Here is an 18,758-nt window from a genome sequence, read left to right as displayed (position 1 = left end):
CATTGCTTGTAAATAAGTGCATATTTGTTCAATGTGACCTGTTTTGAAACCTGCCCGAGTGACTTTCTCTATTGGTTAGGGTATGTAAATAGTGGTTGGGAGTTTTGTCTCACAGTTTCGCTATGGTCAGACTCGCCAACGTCCTGCTTCGGGTTCCGTGCGGCCGTTCTTTTAAAGGAGTGGGATATCGTGAGTATGGTTGCCTATCTGGGGAATTAATTTGTTGGAAAGGTAGTGTGGGAATTGGATGTGAGGACCCTGCCTAAGTTAATTGTCTCAGACGGCATCCATGGCTGCTTAGCAATCCGTCATGCCACGGAGTTATCTGCGGCCCGTCGGATTCAGGGTCAAATGTTGGGAAGCAGGTCTGAGAGGCCACTCGTGATCCGGCCGGCAAACTTGTAACAATATTAAATAATTCTCATCATCACAGAATGACCCCTCCCTCCTCCACCTATCCACAAACATCACAACTTGAATGTACAATCTGTATTAACGAGAGGTTGCGTGTTATGAAAGCCAATGCAGAATGAACATTGTGAGAGAGTAAAGCCTCCAACAAATAAAACACGACACACACAAACACACACACTGACGTTTGATTTATCAAAGGGAAGTGACTCGGTCAAAAGGAAAGTAATGGGTTCAAGGCTGGGGTGCCATCGTCAGATGGTTCTTCTTCTTTATTTCCTTTAAAGCTTTTGACCCCCACATACAAACCAAAACATCGTGCAAGACATGCAAGCAGATGCAGCAAAGATCTCTACATGCGACACGTCCCCGCACAGCGGAGCGGTCCCCACCTCGAGGTCATGCTGCCAGACAAGGAGACGAAGCGAGCCACGTGGTGAGCATGGCATCGCCAGATAGACAATTATCGTCGGGCTTGCTTTTAAATCTCAAACTGAACTTTTAACAAAGCTAAAGCATTTTCAGAATTAGCAAATCCTCCACTCCAGATTATTGATTTGGTGAGGATGTCACGAAGAAACAATGGATCATTCATCGAGCACAATGATGAAAAATATTTTCATAATATTAGCCTTCATAAGGCCCCATAAAACTTTATAAACAGCAAACAAATTCAGATTAAACGGGAGTTCAGATAACAGGGAAAAAAAACAACTCCAAAGAGTACGATATCGGAACAATAAAGAAGAAACTGATGGAGGAATTTAAAATTCCAATGTCCACCCCCCACAAAGGCCTTGTCTAACCGTGTTGCCTTGAATTTGCCCCACAAGTCATAGGAAACGATATCAGATGTAAATCGACTGGGCATAACCTGCTCAATCACAAACAGGGCTTTTGCCCATAAATGGAGAAACAAAGTCAATGTTCTGGTGAATTGACATTGCAAGGAGAACGATAACTGTGCAAGTGTACATCGTCACCTCCATGACCACTCATCATGACCACCCCCTCATCCCCCCATGATCATCATCCCCCCCCCCCCAAATCCCCTCAATAAACACGGTTTTACACCCTTTACATTCTCATCGTCTGGGTTATCCCTGTATCAATATTGAGGCTAAATGTAAACATCAGTACAACAAAGGACATTTCCATATCAAGTTTGGTATTAACCAGGTGTGTAGAGATGTTTGGATCCCCTGGTTAAACACAATCAAACTAGCGAGACCGATGTGCTCGTCACACCAGAACACTGCGATGTAGAGCAAAAGAACACGGTGAGCAGGTATCCCAAATTCTCAGCTCACTCAGCCGCACACCGCCCAGGTAAACCAGGTGTAAGCGATTACTGACATTACCAAACGGTCATGGTGTGGCGTTCCAAGGCAAAACGATATGTTTTAAAGGAGCTTTGGATAAAACAGATGTGGAACTTTCACATTTAGCTAAAACAATGAACCAAGAAGAAGCTTTTAATTTCTTAAAAACAACGCTTAAAGAGCCTTCAAAAATGTATGCACTGCCGTAACAAATCCCATAACATGAAGCTCAACTTTTACTTCAATGAGTGAGGTGAGAAGAAGGTAAAAAAGGTGAAAGGCAGGGAAGGAGGACGAGATTGAAAAACAATTGTTGGGAAAGGATGGGAGATAATATGGCAAGTTTGCTCAAGCCCAGTGAGTAAGCAGACCGCAATGTCCTCTTTGAACCCAAATAGCTCCTCGAGCAAATCCCAGTGAGAATTCTCATCCCCCATCCCAAGTCACACTCAATCCTATGGAAAATGAACCAAGAGATGCAGCATTCCCTTGGTACTCTCAAATAGCTCCGATCCTCGTACTAGCAGCAGTCTCCGTGGTGGAGGTAGCTCTCAGAGGGGCCTTTCTGAAACCGCAGTGAAAGATCGCACGCGAGAGAAGAAGAATGGTGGGTACTTGCGATCTACTTCAAATGCAGTAATGGTGGTCTCTCCGGAGGCTCTATCAGGAAGGGGTAAGTAATTGGATAATCAGAAGGATGAATAGACAGACAACACAATGAACAGGTAAGTGTCTTTATCGACAAGCTACTCACACGAGAGTGGGATCACAGTTACCTGTGCAGGTGGTGACACGCGTGGTGAACCCAATGCAGCTTGCCGAAGCGCTGTCGTGCACCTGCCGCCATTCCCAGCACCACATGGAAGCTCGTCTCCGTGTCAGGCACCGGGGGATGGCGCTGCCTTCTAAACAGCATTGTTTCTAACATCCACTGCTACAATCCCAGGGACGGTTGGATGAAATGAACACAGACCAGGTATGGATCAGACCCGATGGAACCAAATACTGTTCAATTCCAGATGGTTAATGGCTCCACGTCAGAATAATGAGGCCATCAATCCCACAGTAATCATTATAAGTATTAATGACCTTTTCATTCTTAACTCAATAGTCTAGTAAATCATATTGATTAAACTTGTCAGAGCTGGCCTTTCCACATATTTCCAAATCTAGTGAACACAGTCTTTACAAATTCACCAGTTAAAGAAGAAACTCAGAGCAAAAGTGAAAAATAAATTTTGAACGTTGATTAAAAACAAAACCCAGGAAACCAGGAAAGCACCATCTCTGATAAGAGTGTACCTCCTTCTCCGGTTGCTTCATGAACACAGCAAAGATTCTGGTGTCATCCAGTCGGTCACTGGACAGGCGGTAATGTCCGGAGAGCACGGCGTCAATGCTGTATGAACAAACACACTGGTCAGAGATTCATATTCCACCCATGCAGAGACAAGTAGGACAGTGAACATATTAAAAGCAAAAATTATTCCCAGGATTCAAAATTCTCAAATGACATAACAGTAACCCCAGCATTTTGACCAACCAAACCAACATATAATCTCTCTGCTTATACGCAATCTGTACTTTCCATTGTCACTTTGTACTTTCCAATCATACTTTCCAATGTAAGATTTGAATTAGGAAGTGCTGTGCGACCAAACGTTTACCATTGAAACCAACACATACCTACGACTTCCCTCCTGCAATAAGAAATTTCACTCAATAACTCCGAACAGTCAAACTCGTATACTGCTGAAAAAAGATTTCTGTCGCCATAAGGAAACACGTTTATTATGGTCCAGGACTCACAGGAGGGGTAAGGTATAAACGACATGGTGATGCTGTTCATGGGGTTTGAATAGGATTTTAGAAAACCAGAGAATTGTAATAAAATTGAGAAAACTCATATCAACAATAATTACAAAAATAAATACATAAACAGCACTCCATCTGCTCACCCAACAAAAGCAGTAAAATCAAAGTTGCTGTTCAAATAAAACGTGATTACGTGGCACAAAATGGATTGACATAACTAAATAACAGGTTCGAAAATAAAGAATAAAAAAAATTAATACAATGAAAACCCAGATGAATGTGAATAATAAAAATCCAGATTAATGTACAAATATTACACAAACCCAAATTAAAATATCAACGAAAACCCACATTAATCAATATAACACAAACACAGACAGATTAATCTATTAATATAACAAAAAAAAAAACAGATATTGAAACAAAAAAACCAGGTATTTTAATGAAACTAATCATGTGCATTCGTATACTTAAACTTTTTTTTATTTCCCCTATGAATCACGAACCTCCATGAACCTATCTCCCCCCTTTTCACATTGAAACAATGCCCCGACATTTGCGGCATTTTCCAAGAACGTATCCCCCGCAAATGTAGGGATCTTACTGTATATTAATATATATATTTTTGAGAGATTTATAGTAGTAAAAGCTTTTACTTTTTGTGCTTTATTTACCACAGTTTTTCATGCTGTGCTTGATCATTCTCACTTCAGGGTGATCTCTAAACATTGATTGCAGCTTCATTCGCATACTTTATTTCACTCATTCTGATAATCCTTTTAATTGTGCATTTTATTGTCCAGATTTTTGCAAAAAATATTACGACTTCACTCTAGATAAGTAAAATTGAAGAGTGTAAGTTCATTGCTGTCATTTTGTTTTTTAAAGTCGGTTTGCGATTCGTTATTGCAGTGCTTCACCCTGTAACTTAGCTTCACTTTCTAATTCTAATCTATAATTACATCACTCAATTTGTATAGAATGCACTCATTACGAATTTCCAACTCTGTCAGAACCACAAAGTGGCGCCAACTGCAATCGATACCAAAGGCCAAAAAAAAAAAAGGTATATATTTTTTTCTGTACCATTACAAGCTGATAAACACCAGGAGATAATAATATACAGATATATTAATGTAAAAATAACAAAAGTACGTCAGTGTCGGGTGTACAAGCAAGTGATAACAAAAACCTACCATGGATTCTTTGTGCGCAGACAGGCAACAGTAGCCTGAGGGTCATTGGGAGTATTCAACATGATGGCCTGACCATCCGGAAAGAAGCGAAGGTACCTGGGCCACATGTCAAGGTCGGTAAACACATCTAGAAACCCTGGAATTCCACCTCCCCCCAACCGCAAACAAAAACAAATAGACTAGTAAACTGCAACCTTGCTTACCGATAGTACTCGACCAGGTGCCAGGGCTGATAGAATCCGTCCAATGAAGGCTCACCCTGCCGGATGTATGATGTGCAACTGATGTACACCCCTGTGGTTGCAACAAGTATTTGCATTAATCAAGCATAATCCTGAATGACACAGGTAAGCTGCAAATATCAGACATGTGCAGGTGATGTAAAGCCAAGATATTTAAAATTATACAATTTAAACTCAACATTTATCTATCTTCATCAGATAATACAAAATAATGTATCCTAACTAGAGCTTCCAGGGAAGCAGAACTCAACTGAACTGACTGGACAACTTTAAGGTAGGTCAGTTGTCTGTACTAGATTTGACTTTAAAATCCATAAATATTTGTGGACATTAAAGTCTTAAAGTCGTTTCGGAGCTGAAAACAATATGGCGGCCTATGGCGGCCATTTTGTGACAGATCGGGTTGTAATGCAATAGCAACCTACCTTGTGTGGTAAGGGTTAAACATTCTAAGTTTGATCAAAATCTGTTAATATTTGTGGACGCTAGAGTGTTAACGTCATTTTCATGACCAAAAACAAGATGGTCGCCTAAGTCCGCCATTTTTCAACGGATCGGGCTGAAATCTAATACCCACCTGGTCCTTGGGGTAAGGATGCTGCATGTCAAGTTTGATCAGAATCGGTTGATATTTGTGGACGCTGGAGTGTTAACGTCGAAAAGTTAACTGACGACAGACGGCAAACGACGACGACAGGCGACGGACGCCGGAGGGTTCAGTATGTGATGAACTCAACTGGAAGGTAGTCCAGTTGAGTTTAAAATGTTGAATAAACCAAAAAGTGGACACAAACATGAGTTGAGATATTATTTACCATAATCTGTGGCTGTGTTCCAAATGTGCCCCATACCTTATGCTTACAGTTACAGGTGAAACAGGCATCAGTTGATTATAAATACATTTCTCATAACGGATGGCTCACAATCGGAGAGAGGGAAATACTTATCAATTTAGTTTGAATTAAAATTACTGGCAAATACAGAGGCCTGAAAAAGTATTCACACCCTCCAAAGTTTTCACATTTTATGCCACCTGAGCTTATTTCTGATGCTTTCAAATCAAACTTAATATATAGAGTCTTCACAAACTACTCCAAAGTGATAAAGCTAACAAATGCAGATAAAATGTGAATAAGTTTGATTAACAGAGAAAATCAGATGATTCTCAGTTGCACATGTATTCAAACCCTTTGCCAAATTAACCATAAATCACTTCAGGAGTAAATTATTTGTTGGAAAGCTTACAAAATAAGTTTAATAGGTTTCACCTGTATGTAATCAGTGGTTTAAATTAAAAATTAAACTCCTCCACTTATCTAAAGAGTTTTATGGTGAAACTCATGGTCAACCAACAAGTTAAACATGAAGACCAAGGAGCTTTCCAAATAAGTCAGACATAAAGTGGTGAAGAAGCACCGTTCAGGAGAGGGTTATAAGAAGATTTCAAAGTTACTCATTATTCCTTTGAGTCGGTGAAATCCATCATTAAGAAGTGGAAGATGCATCACACAACCCAAACTCCAACTAGATCATGGTCGCCCATCCAAACTCAGCAGCCGGGCAAGCAGGAAACGGGTTCGGGATGTCACTGTAAATCCAACAATGATTTTGAAAGGTCTACAAGGCTCTATGTTCTAAATGGGGGTCAGTGTTCATCAATAAATAATATCCTGTTTCCTTCACAAAGCTGGCCTTTGGACAGGCGGCAAGAAAGAGGTCATTACTGAAAAAGACGCATCCAAAATGTCTTATGGAGCTTGCAAAAAAACATCTCAATGGTACTGCAGGGATGGGGAGAAAACTTTTGTGGTCAGACGAGATAAAAATTGAACTTTTTGGTCTAAATTCAGTGTTAGGTTTGGCACAAGTCTAATACTACATACCACCCAGTCAGCACCACCCAAATGTCAAGCATGGTGGTGGCAGCATCATGTTATGGAGCTGTTTTTCATCAGCATGCTTGTCAGGATAGAAAGTACAATGGACAATGCAAAGTACAGGAAAATCCTTGATGAAAACCTGCTTGAGTCAGTCATGAATCTGAAACTGGGTAGGAGATTCACATTTCAGCAGGACAATGATCCGAAGCACAAAGCTAAAGTCACACTCGAGTGGCTGAGCAAGACGAAAATAAATGTTCTTGAGTGGCCCAGTCAACGTCCTGACTTAAACCCAATAGAACATTTATGACGAGACTTGTATATTGCAGTCCATCGATGATCCCCATTAAACTTAGCAGAACTAGAGAATTTTTCACGTGACAAAATGGGCAAAGATCTCGTCATCTCTCATAATGGATGGGTCGCAATTGGGGAGAAGGCAAAGATGGGGAATTACACATCTAAAGGGGAGTAGCACCCCCAAAGATTATAGTTTACAGATATCTTAGATTGCAAGCATGTGCTATCACCAACGGCTGCCAGAAGTAGCTACGGTATGAAAAATAATAATAACAAGCATTCTGAGTATTGCGCTGCAATACATGTCCCCTACCAACGTTCAAAGTGCCATAACTTTGTCAAAAATGATCGAATATGCAAATTTATGCACGGTTGATGCTGGTTTTCAAACTTGAGCTGAGGTATGCTGAGACACATGTGTCACGCCTCGCCTCGTTGATAAGCCCGCAAGGTCGCTCCGTGGAGCGGCCTGCACGTATTGCACTGTGTGAATTATATAAATTATTACCAACTCACGGTCTGAGGTACTAGCGATTCAAGAGATATCCATTTAAAAAAAAAAAAAAATTCGTTTAATTAACGATATCTGCCAAACCACGTGCCCTATCGCAAATTCCAAAAGGACATTTTAGTAGACTGACATGCTGAACAGATTTGTGAAGTATCCCCTCGATTGGATCAAAAATGAGGGAGGGGCTCAGTTTTAAAGGTTCATGCTTAAAAACGTCATAACTCTGAAACCATGTGATGCATGACGTCATGCTCGCTGACTTTTTTGTTCGTCATGGGTATGTGATTCTGCCTGCAAAGTTTGGCCTCGATCTGTTCAGCCGTTGCAGAGAAAAAGGGGTTTTCGTGTTTTCACGAAAAACAATATGGCGGCCGAACCACGTGACCTGTGGTCATAATTACCATTAAAATATTCTACAGATCGAGTCCATCATATGGTGAAAATTCTATCTCAATCGGTCCTATTATTGCAGAGAAATTGGTTTTTAAAGGAAATTAAAACTTAAAATGGCACTGAATTAAGGATCATCAGAATTATCATAATTACCAAAGTTCAAAGTGCCATAACTTTGTCAAAAATGATCGAAACGTCGTGAAGTTCGAACTTGATCTGTAACTTATCATGAGGAAACCATGTACCAAGTTTGAAATCATTAGCATTAAGAGTTTAGAAAAAAAAGTCCGGAAAACTGTTCTTTGCGTGAGGGACTGACAGACGGAGGGACGGAGTGCAAACCTATAGTCCCCTCCGGTGTAGGGACTAATAATCACTATATATTGTCTGTCAACGATAAAAAAAACTGCATAATCCGTAAACAGCAAAAACTCGAAACTTTTCAAATCGTACCACAATAAAACTCGGAAACTACACAGCCGTTTGTACATCCAGGTTGACAGAGTGGTATGTTTTCACAGAAACTCCATGACCAGACTTGGTTGTCTTGGTCTGGGAGTTATGCATTTCGAAACTCGGCTGAGCCAAACCAACAGCTTTTTTTTGAAATAGTGGCAATGCCCCTGTGCTTACCTAGGATAACCAGGTAACCAAATTGGTAGGTGTGGATGACCCACAAAATATGGAACGGAAAAGAAAGTTAATACCTATTTTGGGGGAGGCAACCCCCCGATTTATTTAACTAGCAACGGTACCCGCCCGTAGCGCGGGGCTTCAATTGGGAAGCCCAAATGAAAAGGCAAAATATAAGAAATTTAAGGCTTTTTAAATTTTAAACGATTCTGGTTGGCTTAGCGGTTAGGGTGCCGGCTTGGGATCCGAGAATCCTGAGTTCGAATCCCGGTCAATCGCTGAATTAACGCCACGGGAGTTGACAGCCTGTCATCCTTCTGAGGTCGGCAAATTGAGTACCAGTTCACTGGTAATTCCCTGTGTGTCGCAAGAGGTGACTAACAGGGTTGGTGGCAGGAAGGGCATCCGGCCATAAAACATTGCTTCAAAAAGGGGACCACGGTGTCCAAAAAAGGCCAACCCCTGCTCTGCGGGGAAAAATGGCCTCTAAAGGTGGTTCTTTCATATAAACATCCGTTGAATCATATCACATGCAAATCATCAAAATCTAAACAGTACATAGCGCCCATTTTGAAAAAAGATTGAATTGTGCAAAACGGAAATGGCCGCTACACATCTTTCTCAGTCGCACGTTTATGTGTGAAGAGTGCACGCCGAATCTGTGACACGGAAGCGGCTGCTACACCTGTTTTTAAGTCGCTTTGCAAACGCTGCCGTGTTACTTCGGAGCCGCACGTTTATATAGGAAGAGTTCGTCAGGAGTCGATCTACTCTCTCCTGGTACGTATAATTTCATCAAAAGCCACATCACTGTTCATATCGGTAAATATTATTCCATCGTGTTTGGAAAAACTGGAAAATTGGAAAACTTGGAAAAACAATATAGCCTATTTTACTCCAGGGGGTCCTAGGATTACCCACCCAAAATATCATTGCGATCGGTTCAGCCGTTTTTGCGGTACCCTCGAACGGACAGACAGACATTTGGTGAATTATAGTAAGACTAGTGAGGTACCCGTGCTACGCATGGGTGGGAGGCCAGAAGCAAACAGGCAATGCAGATACGGCGAATGCTAAAGCATGAAACCAATAAATTCCACATTCCTGTAGCACCTTCAGTCGCACGTCAGACGTGGACAGCAAGTTCGTGAAGCACTTCCATGAAAAACGTACCCGTTGGCAAACAAACGGGTACGTTTGTTCCATACCCAGTCAATGGCGAATCTGCATATGGTGATGTGCAAATTCACGTTTAGAAAGTAGAAACCATCACGGCATTTCGTCATTCACTTGAACTCGATATCTCTTTTTTCATTCCAAACAGCATAACTCCAATCACAAATGAAATACCATAAAGATAAAAAATAAACTTTAAACAACATTCGTGACATAAACAAATATTTAAATCCTGATGTGAAGTTCCGTACGGTTGGGTGAATACAATTACGAATTCAAAATCGTAATTGTATTCACTCAATTCCAATCATCAATTGATACTTTAACAAAACGATTAACACGATTAATGTTTAACGATTTAACATTACGATTGAATGACGGTCGTATTGGGATATTATCAAACCGGCACATTACCGTCATCTGTCCACTTCTGCATTCGTGGCAGGTTCATAATTGTCATTAAAATCTAAACAGTATTTGTAGAATTTCAATAAGAGCCACATCACTGTTCATATCGGTAAATATTATTCCATCGTGTTTGGAAAAACTGGAAAATTGGAAAACTTGGAAATATAGCCTATTGTACTCCCAGGGGTCCCAGGAATACCCACCCAAAATATTGTTGCGATGGGTTGAGCCGTTTTTGCGGTACCTTCGAACGGACACGTTTGGACATTTTGGTGAATTATAGTAAGATGCCATGAACAAACTTTAGTCCATCACGGGTGATGAATTGCATCAAATTGTGCGTGTATTTTCGGAGAAGCAAGCAAATACCTATTTTGGGGGGCAACCCACCAGGAGACCCCCTTAGACAGTGATTTTTTTAAACGCCGTGAACAAACTTTACCCCCCAGGTTAAATACCCCTGATTTATAGGATAAAGCACTGATAAACCCATGGTTAGCATCGTATAGGAAGGAGATTGGGGGGGATGGGTGCAGGTAGGATATTTATTGGGGTGGGGATGGAGGGTGCATGGGGGATAGGATACATCTTCTTATTTGCTTCGCTGACAGGAGAGAGAAAGTTGACCTAAAATGGCAGCACCAACACGCAGTGTGCACCGAAAAGTTGCATCACTCTCCCAAGGTCATCAGGTGTGTTTGTCTGAAGTAAAGTCCTGTGTTGTCTAATGTCTGTCATACGTTTGCACAATGTGTGCCAGCACTCCCATGAACCTTAGAACTTGGAAAGTAAATAGATAGATAGACAGGCAGACAGTGTTGGGGAAAAGCATCACCATGATAGAACTGCACTCAATTAACAATAATGATCAAACGGTCGTGCTGTAATCAGATCCTACCATCAAAGCGCACACGAGGTCGCTCCAGGAACATGTGCCTCCACGACGTGTATGGAGAGAGCTGCCCACAAACATGACCCCATGCCCGAACACAAGCCAGTCGCCAAACCTCAGGGTCTCTGCAAGGACGACAGTCAGAATCCCACACGCCTGTTATATGGGCCTTGTTATGATAGACATTTGTCAAGAAAAAATGTCTCTCATTCTCACCTGGCACAGATGTAAAATCCTCGACAAACCATAGACAGCATCTCCAGCGAGCGCAAGTCCAGATCCCTGGACACCACCCACCGGAACATATACATGATCAGTTCTACTGGTAAGGCTGGGGATGAGATCATGGTAGAGTCAATCATAAGCAGAAATATCTGAGGACTAGTCAACATGATACCATCTTGTTGAATAAAACAAGGGGACATGTCGCAAGTCGTTCAAGTATTATTCATCAAGACGTTTCCAATCAATAATTAACACAAGCACCAGCAACATCCTTTTCCATCATCATGGTCATCATTTCACAACTCCGTTTTGACTTAAAAAGTACGACCATCACGTCTGCAGAACCCACCAGAGATGTGAGTGTGGAATGTAGGCACCGCCGGCTGGCACAGTCTGGGCACCGCTTCTTGGCCATTCAGGTGTTGCTGTTGCTGCTGCTGCTGCTGTTGTTGTTGTTGTTGTTGCCACAAGCCCGCCTTCTCAACCCGATCCACTTCTTCAGCCACTTCATCGCCAGCTCCACTGTCACAGCCAATAGAAACCACCACGTAGGGTCAAATGATGATGAGAAACAAAGTGCTTTCTGAGTGTCGGTGACACTGAACGTTTACATTCACAAAAATAATCTAGATCGTCAAACATATATGCCTAGTCTGAGATAATCGATATGAAAATTCCAGGTAGGAAACAAAGCTTTGACAATCCCTCTACCCTTGTACAACAGAGAGGAGAGATCTTCCATATGAGCCAATAGCCAAGCAATTCCAAAGCCTCACTCGACGGACCCAGTCCCACCCGCACACACTAATAGGCTTGCTCTTACGGGCCACGGGTGGTGTTCTCGGAGTTCTTGGTAGTTACGTCATTGGAGGGAATTCGTGATGCATCACGGATGCGAAACTCGATGTCGGGTACAAGCTGCATGGCCTGGCGGTAGAATCTGATGGCTGCAGAGGTTGAGGGAATTAAAAACACAAGTCATTTAAGTTGGTTTGCAAAACTTCATTGCAGCCTGCACAGTACTACAAATGGCAGCACGTCTAGAATTTGCCAGTGGAGGTGAATAATTCTAGAAACAGAAAATCATATATAGTGTTATCTTACAATGCAGAATTATTAAGAAAAATAACAAAGCAAGTTATGACGATTTAAGTCGATCCTGTTGCCAGTGCGTCCTGCATCACATTACCCTCATAAAGAGCTCCAGACTGCTCCAACTCCGCCGCTCTCAAGAACAGCTCTTGAGCCTGCAGAGCAGCACAAGGACATTACCAAGGACTGTAGAAGTTTAGCAGTCACCATACACCATACAGTCAGTTATACGGTCTCAGTTGTAAATATGTGAATGTGATTTAAGGGAGAGGTACGATTTTTTTTTTTAAAGTCCAAGATGAACATTTGTCCTGTTCACATCAACAGGGGTCCGGCAACCTACGGCTCCCGAGCCGCACGCAGCTCTTTAAGGATTTCTATGCGTCTCCTGTTCCAGGTTGATTGAACCCTATTTGTTATTTACCTTTTTTCAGAAAAATCTGAGTTGCGAAAGGCCAAAATAATACTTGAGAACTTTGGCAATGATAAAGAGGCAAATACATCAGATATTCTTACACATTGTGCTCCGCGCATCGTCGGATTCACGGTTATTTTGGACATCTTGTCGGTGATAGCACAGCCTCAACCTGTTGTGCAAGCTCAAACTCCAGCTTCAGTTTAGAATTGAAATCCCATCCCCCTTCCCCCTTCTAAAAGCTAGCGATGGCCTGATTCTCACCGAGCAGGTAAGCTAGAATCCCAATAATGAACGACCTGTATCTTGACAACAATAATGAACGATCTTGTTTTGATAGCGTTTGATAACTCCCCCTTCAATAGAGGGTGTGCTTGTGTGATCACCATATTTGCGATCCACCATCTAGCAAACAAAGATACAAGCAAACAAAGTGAAACTACACATGGAGCATCATTATGTTTACTTTTGTGAAAATAAGAGTTAGTGCGCTAGAATTTTGGTGTTGCAATTGTGATGATGGGGGAATTAGTTGTCGAGTCATAGACTGCCTACAAACAACAATATAAAGGAGGTGCGTGCTCGCGTGCGTGTGTGTGTGTACGTTCAGAGATGGCACAGTCAGGACAATGTGTGAGGACAAAAACACCGTGTGTCAAATGTGTGAAAAGTTTGTGAACATCATTAAACATGTATTGCATTACAAATCAAGGTGTGTCGCTGTCCTGCTTTATTTTTTTTGTATATAAGGTCAAGGCCTGAGGAAGACCGAGACCACTGAACGAAATAGGATGCAATAGAACTAAATGAACAGTAAAAAAGAGGGGTGGGGAGGGGGGGGGGACACTAATTGCAGGGATGAAGGATAAAATAGAGGAAGACTTAGACAAATAAGGGAAAGAGGGATAGGGGAGGACACATGGGGTGAACAAGATAGATACAGTAGCAAAATATCAGGAAAAACTGGAAATTTGGAAGGAGGTGAGCTTGGGGTGGGGTGAAGGGATTATCAGGTGTAGAAAAGATCATATGAGATGGTGGTGGACAGCTGCTTAAAGAGATTGCAGGAAAGACCTTGAGGGAAGAATGAGATTGCAGGAAATGTTGAAGTTGATTCCACAGGTGGAAAAAAAAAAAAGAGGAGCAAATGAGTGGATGTGAAAAGTGATCCTGGATTTTTAAAATAGGGTTTACATACATTGCGGCTCTTCAGATATTGAGTTTTGGACCGAATTTGAAAAATTTTAACTTTTTGGTAATTGGATTGCCAACCTCTGACATAGACCACCTGAATCGCCAAATAAATTGATAGATAGATAGATATAATATCATGAAAGAGGATGGGATCCACTGTGACGTGACGGAAGGTTCATCACCTCATCCTCCTTCTCATCGTGTTCCTGGCTCGCCAGAGACTGTGGAGGGCCTGGTGTGTTGGCCTCCCGTGGGCTACTTTGGCCAGAGTCTAAACAGGGTGTGTTCGTCTCAGGCGTTATCTCCGACCGCCAGCGGGCTCGGAATTCATTCAGCTCCTCCTAACCACAAATAGTAACAAGGAGTTTTGGCATCACTTCCTGGATCCCAGCCATTGGCAGTCAAGTTTGCAGGAGTAAAATTAAGCTAATGAACAACACAGAGAACTTGTGAAGATCTATAGATTAAGCACAAGGATACAATTACAAATTCATTAGGTGTCAGAGTTCAACATGCACAGCGCATAGGTTTCACCTGAACATCACAAAATTCTACCAATTAAAAGCAATTCAAGGCCATCTATTTATTACCTCCACCATTGAAGGTGTATGATGGTTATGTTTTCACCCTGTCTATTTATCTGTCTGTTTGTGATCAGGATATCTCAAAAAAGTTGTGGATGGATTCGGACGAAATTTGGCAGAGAGGTTGAGTGTGACAAAGATGAAATGATTTGATTTTGGTAAAAATCCGAAACCGGATCTGGATCCGAGAATTTTAAAAGTGACTTTTCACCATTGAGAGGTAGGGCAAAAACCTGATATATAGCACAATATCTCAAGAAGTTCTGGACGGATTCAGACGAAACTTGGTGGACAGGTTGGGTGTGTGACAACAACAACACAACATGCATTTTAAAGGCCATTTTCCCTACTAGAGCGGGGGTTAACCTTGCGGTCCCCATGACAATCTTCTCCATTTTGCCCTATTTTCTGCATCTCTCCTTGTTAACCCCCTTGCCCGCATTTCTTCTTCGACCATCTTTAGCCAAGTCTTTCTCGGTCTTCCCCGTCCTCTACTTCCTTCTACATTCATTTCCATCACTCTTCTCAACCAGTCACTTTCATCCTTCCTCAACACATGACTAAACCATCTCAACCTGTTCCTCTTCACAGCATCAATTACAGGCTCTATTCCCATCATCTTTCGCAATTCATCATTTGTCTTCCTCTCTCTCAACGATACTCCGCACATCCGTCGAACCATTCGCATGTCCACCCTTTCCAACCTTCGTTGCTGCTCTACGTTCATTACCCATGTCTCGCTCCCATAAATCAATACACTTCTCACACATGCAGCATACACCTTTCCCTTCAGCTTCAACGACACTCCCCTCATCATCAGCACGCCACTCAGTTCCCGAAACTTCTTCCATGCACATCTCACTCTAGCAACCGTTGCCGAGTCTCATCCACCTTCTCCATTCAGCATGTCTCCGAGGTAGCAAAATGTTTTCACACCTTCCAGCTTCACGCCATCTCCAAGATCCAACTCAGCATTTCCTCAATCTGCAGCTCCCTCTGTGCACACCTTACATTTGAATGTAGCTGCCACACTGGTTAATGACCCTCTCAGACCACTACATTTTTGATGAACCCACTCAGCGCACATTGTACATTGAATGGAATTCACTCCGACACCCTTCCTACACACAGCACAGGGCCACTTCCCAGTTCTTTCCACCTCACCACATGCTTTACCACTTGCCATCACCTTCGTCTTTCCGATATTCACCTTCAGACCTTTTGTCTCCATACATTCCTTCCACTTGTTCATCTTTTCCTTCAGTCCATCCATACTTTCCGCAATCAACACCAGATAATCTGCATACAACAACTCCCACGGTAAACCCTCCTTTACGTTCTGAGCCAGCACCTCCATCACAGCTACAAATAGTAGTGGACTTAGTACCGACCCCTGATGCACTCCCACCTTCACCTCAAACTCACCACTGTTCCCGTCCTTCGTCCTTACAGCTGTGCGTGCTCTTTTGTACATTGCCATCACTACTCTGATCAACCATTCCTCCACTCCTAACTTCCTCAATGCCCATGTCAATACTTTGCGTGGAACCCTATCGAATGCTTTCTCCAGATTAACACAAGACAAGGAAGTCAGTTTTGTGGGTGTGTGACAAGGAAGAATTGATTCAGTTTTGTTGAAGATCGGAATCCGGATCCACATCCAGATATGAGAATTTAAAAAATTTTACAGTGATTTTTCACCATTTAGTGATTGGGCCAAAAAAAGATATTGTCATGCGAATCCCTCCGGTTAATACCAGGGACCGCGGATGGATCAAACGGATTTACTTGAGGCGACGACCAAACACGGATTCGGCTATAAAACGCGGGAGGAAGAAGGGAAGTGGAAGCTGCGGCAAAAGCGCTTACCTTCAGCGAACCGACGGCAGCTTCGATCCTGCAGGGAAATTAATGAACTTGAACAACGAATTAGAATGTACAAATAGAGATTTATTCACGGACCCGATACAATGAAACGCGAAGGCAATCAAATAAACTAAATCCTATATTGGGATCCCACACACTTCATTTCAAATACGCCACACAGGAAAGAATTACGAAAATAACTGTCCGTCGTGTTCGTGTGAAATGTGGTGTGTCTTAACTGTCCGTCGTTCAATGCGGCCTCGTCCGGCACGGCTCCAAACTCCAGTGCGGAGAAACCCTCCATCCACCTCGCACGCTTCGCTAGGCCCGAGCCAACGCCCTCGCTCCAATCCCCTCGCCGTTCGCACACGAGGTCCCGCCCGTTCACAGCACCGAGCCTCGCTCCTGCACCACGCAGATGGTGAACCAACGACCACCAGGACCTCTCAAGACCAAGAAGAAGCGCAAGAGCTTCAAGCACAGAGAGATATCATGCAGCGCCAAGAGGCCAAAGAGGGACGTGCAAGAGGTAGAACTAGAGCTGCTGAAAATGTCCTGCAGCGCCCTTTTATAACTTGGGCGGTGACGTGAGCCTTGGCGCACCACCAACCAGTGCCTTCCACCGAACCTTCCAGCGCCTTCCCTCCAATCACACGTTCCCTGTGGCGTGGTCACAGCTCGTGTCACGCGATGTTGCTAGGCCTAGCTGGTGGTGTAGCTAACGGCGGCCACCCAGCGGTGCCCCAAACTGGCTTCCTGCCTGGCTTCTTCCAAAGTCGTTGCAAGGGAAGGGGATTTAATTACTGTGTGCGCTAAAGGGCCTATCTAAGTGTTTACAGGTGTGCGTTGCCATAAGGGACAAAGGTTTGACGACAGAGGGGATGACGAACAAAGGAATCTTTACCCATAATCCCTGCACTATTTAGCACGCCCTGCTCCCTCGTAGCGGGGACATCAATACAGCTTATCCCGACAAACCGGACTAACATAGAACTTATTACAGGTAGATTCCCCATCGCGACAGTCGAATACCTACCTATACAGATCTACCTGACTAGATATTCCTTTACCCCACCGACATAACAATATGTAGCATATTTCAAAAAGTTGTGGATGACATGACAAAAACTAGGTGGATGGGTTGGGTAAGTGACAAGAACAAGCAGATTAGCTTTTGGTTCAGGTCCAGATCCAGATCCAGATCTGACCCATCGGTGGGATACCAAACAAACTGTTCAGCCTGGCGGAGGTGTGCACTTTACCGCATGCCGCTCTAGTTACAAAATGTGATGCTTGTGAATCCCAGGTAGAGATGAAACACCAACACATAGGTTGAAACCAGTTATATCTTTTAAGTATATTACCATATTCATGTGGATAAATATGCATCGCAAATGTTAGTTAGCTTTAGTACATGTTGTTGTGTTTGTACATACAACACAACACCACAAAAACAACACACACACACACACACACACACACACACACACACACACACACACACACACACACACACACACACACACACACACACACACACACACACACACACACACACACACACACACACACACACACACACACACACACACACACACACACACACACACACACACACACACACACACACACACACACACACTAATTTCTTCTCACTCTAGCAGAGAATTCCATGCGGCAGGCTCATCAGCACACTCAAATATAACCCAGGGCTTTTTTTTTTTGTATACCAAGTCGAGGCTCGTGTAGGAGCTAACACATAGAACATATAATAAAGGGAGTCGGAGATAAGAGGGGGAGAGAGAGAGGGAAGCACAACAGTAGAGAACAGGGACATCAGGAGATCTGTGGAAGGGAGAGGGATGGGAAGGGAAGGGTACACGGGATAAACAAGATGGACATGGCATGGTCTTTCAGGAAAGAAAACGAAATTTGAAGGTGGATTTGGGGTTCATTAACAGGGGTATAAAAGATCAAGGTTTTGGATGGGGGAAGATAGATGGTGGTGAACAGCTGTTTTAAAGACCTGGAGGGAGGAGTGGGATTGAAGAGAGTGTGGGAGTTTGTTCCAGTTTAGGGGCAAAAAAGAAGAAGCAAAAGAGTTCGGGGGAAAAAAATTTTTTAATAAAAGAAAATTTAAAAGAGGGAAAAAATAAAAAAAGAATCAAAAAAAGAGGAAAAAAAGAAAGAAAAAAGGAGGCTT

General features: G+C 42.8%; 1 protein-coding gene across 4 annotated transcripts in view; it reads right to left on the bottom strand.

Annotated features, from left to right (window-relative positions):
- Positions 1 to 654: 654 nt before the first annotated feature.
- The window catches only part of FBXO9 (F-box protein 9), a 29,328-nt gene continuing 11,224 nt past the window's right edge, over positions 655 to 18,758 (bottom strand). For 2 of the 4 annotated variants that reach the window (XM_068107445.2, XM_068107446.2), the window contains 11 exons: positions 14,288 to 14,446; positions 12,594 to 12,651; positions 12,228 to 12,351; positions 11,754 to 11,926; positions 11,396 to 11,510; positions 11,186 to 11,304; positions 4,948 to 5,038; positions 4,745 to 4,840; positions 3,036 to 3,132; positions 2,510 to 2,667; positions 655 to 2,393 (listed from right to left, as the gene is read on the bottom strand). In XM_068107445.2, the coding sequence (XP_067963546.1) occupies positions 2,285 to 2,393; positions 2,510 to 2,667; positions 3,036 to 3,132; positions 4,745 to 4,840; positions 4,948 to 5,038; positions 11,186 to 11,304; positions 11,396 to 11,510; positions 11,754 to 11,926; positions 12,228 to 12,351; positions 12,594 to 12,651; positions 14,288 to 14,446 (1,299 nt within the window). In that variant the 3' untranslated portion in view covers positions 655 to 2,284. Of the gene's footprint in view, positions 2,394 to 2,509; positions 2,668 to 3,035; positions 3,133 to 4,744; positions 4,841 to 4,947; positions 5,039 to 11,185; positions 11,305 to 11,395; positions 11,511 to 11,753; positions 11,927 to 12,227; positions 12,352 to 12,593; positions 12,652 to 14,287; positions 14,447 to 16,558; positions 16,587 to 16,794; positions 16,961 to 18,758 lie in introns of all 4 variants that reach the window. The other 2 variants (XM_068107444.2, XM_068107447.2) reach the window with 2 other exon arrangements.

Source organism: Myxine glutinosa, chromosome 2 (assembly GCF_964187855.1).
Source record: "Myxine glutinosa chromosome 2, kmMyxGlut1.1, whole genome shotgun sequence".
NCBI classification, from domain to species: domain Eukaryota; kingdom Metazoa; phylum Chordata; class Myxini; order Myxiniformes; family Myxinidae; genus Myxine; species Myxine glutinosa.
Note: the sequence above shows the minus strand (reverse complement) of the source record. Positions and strands in the feature narration are given on the sequence as shown.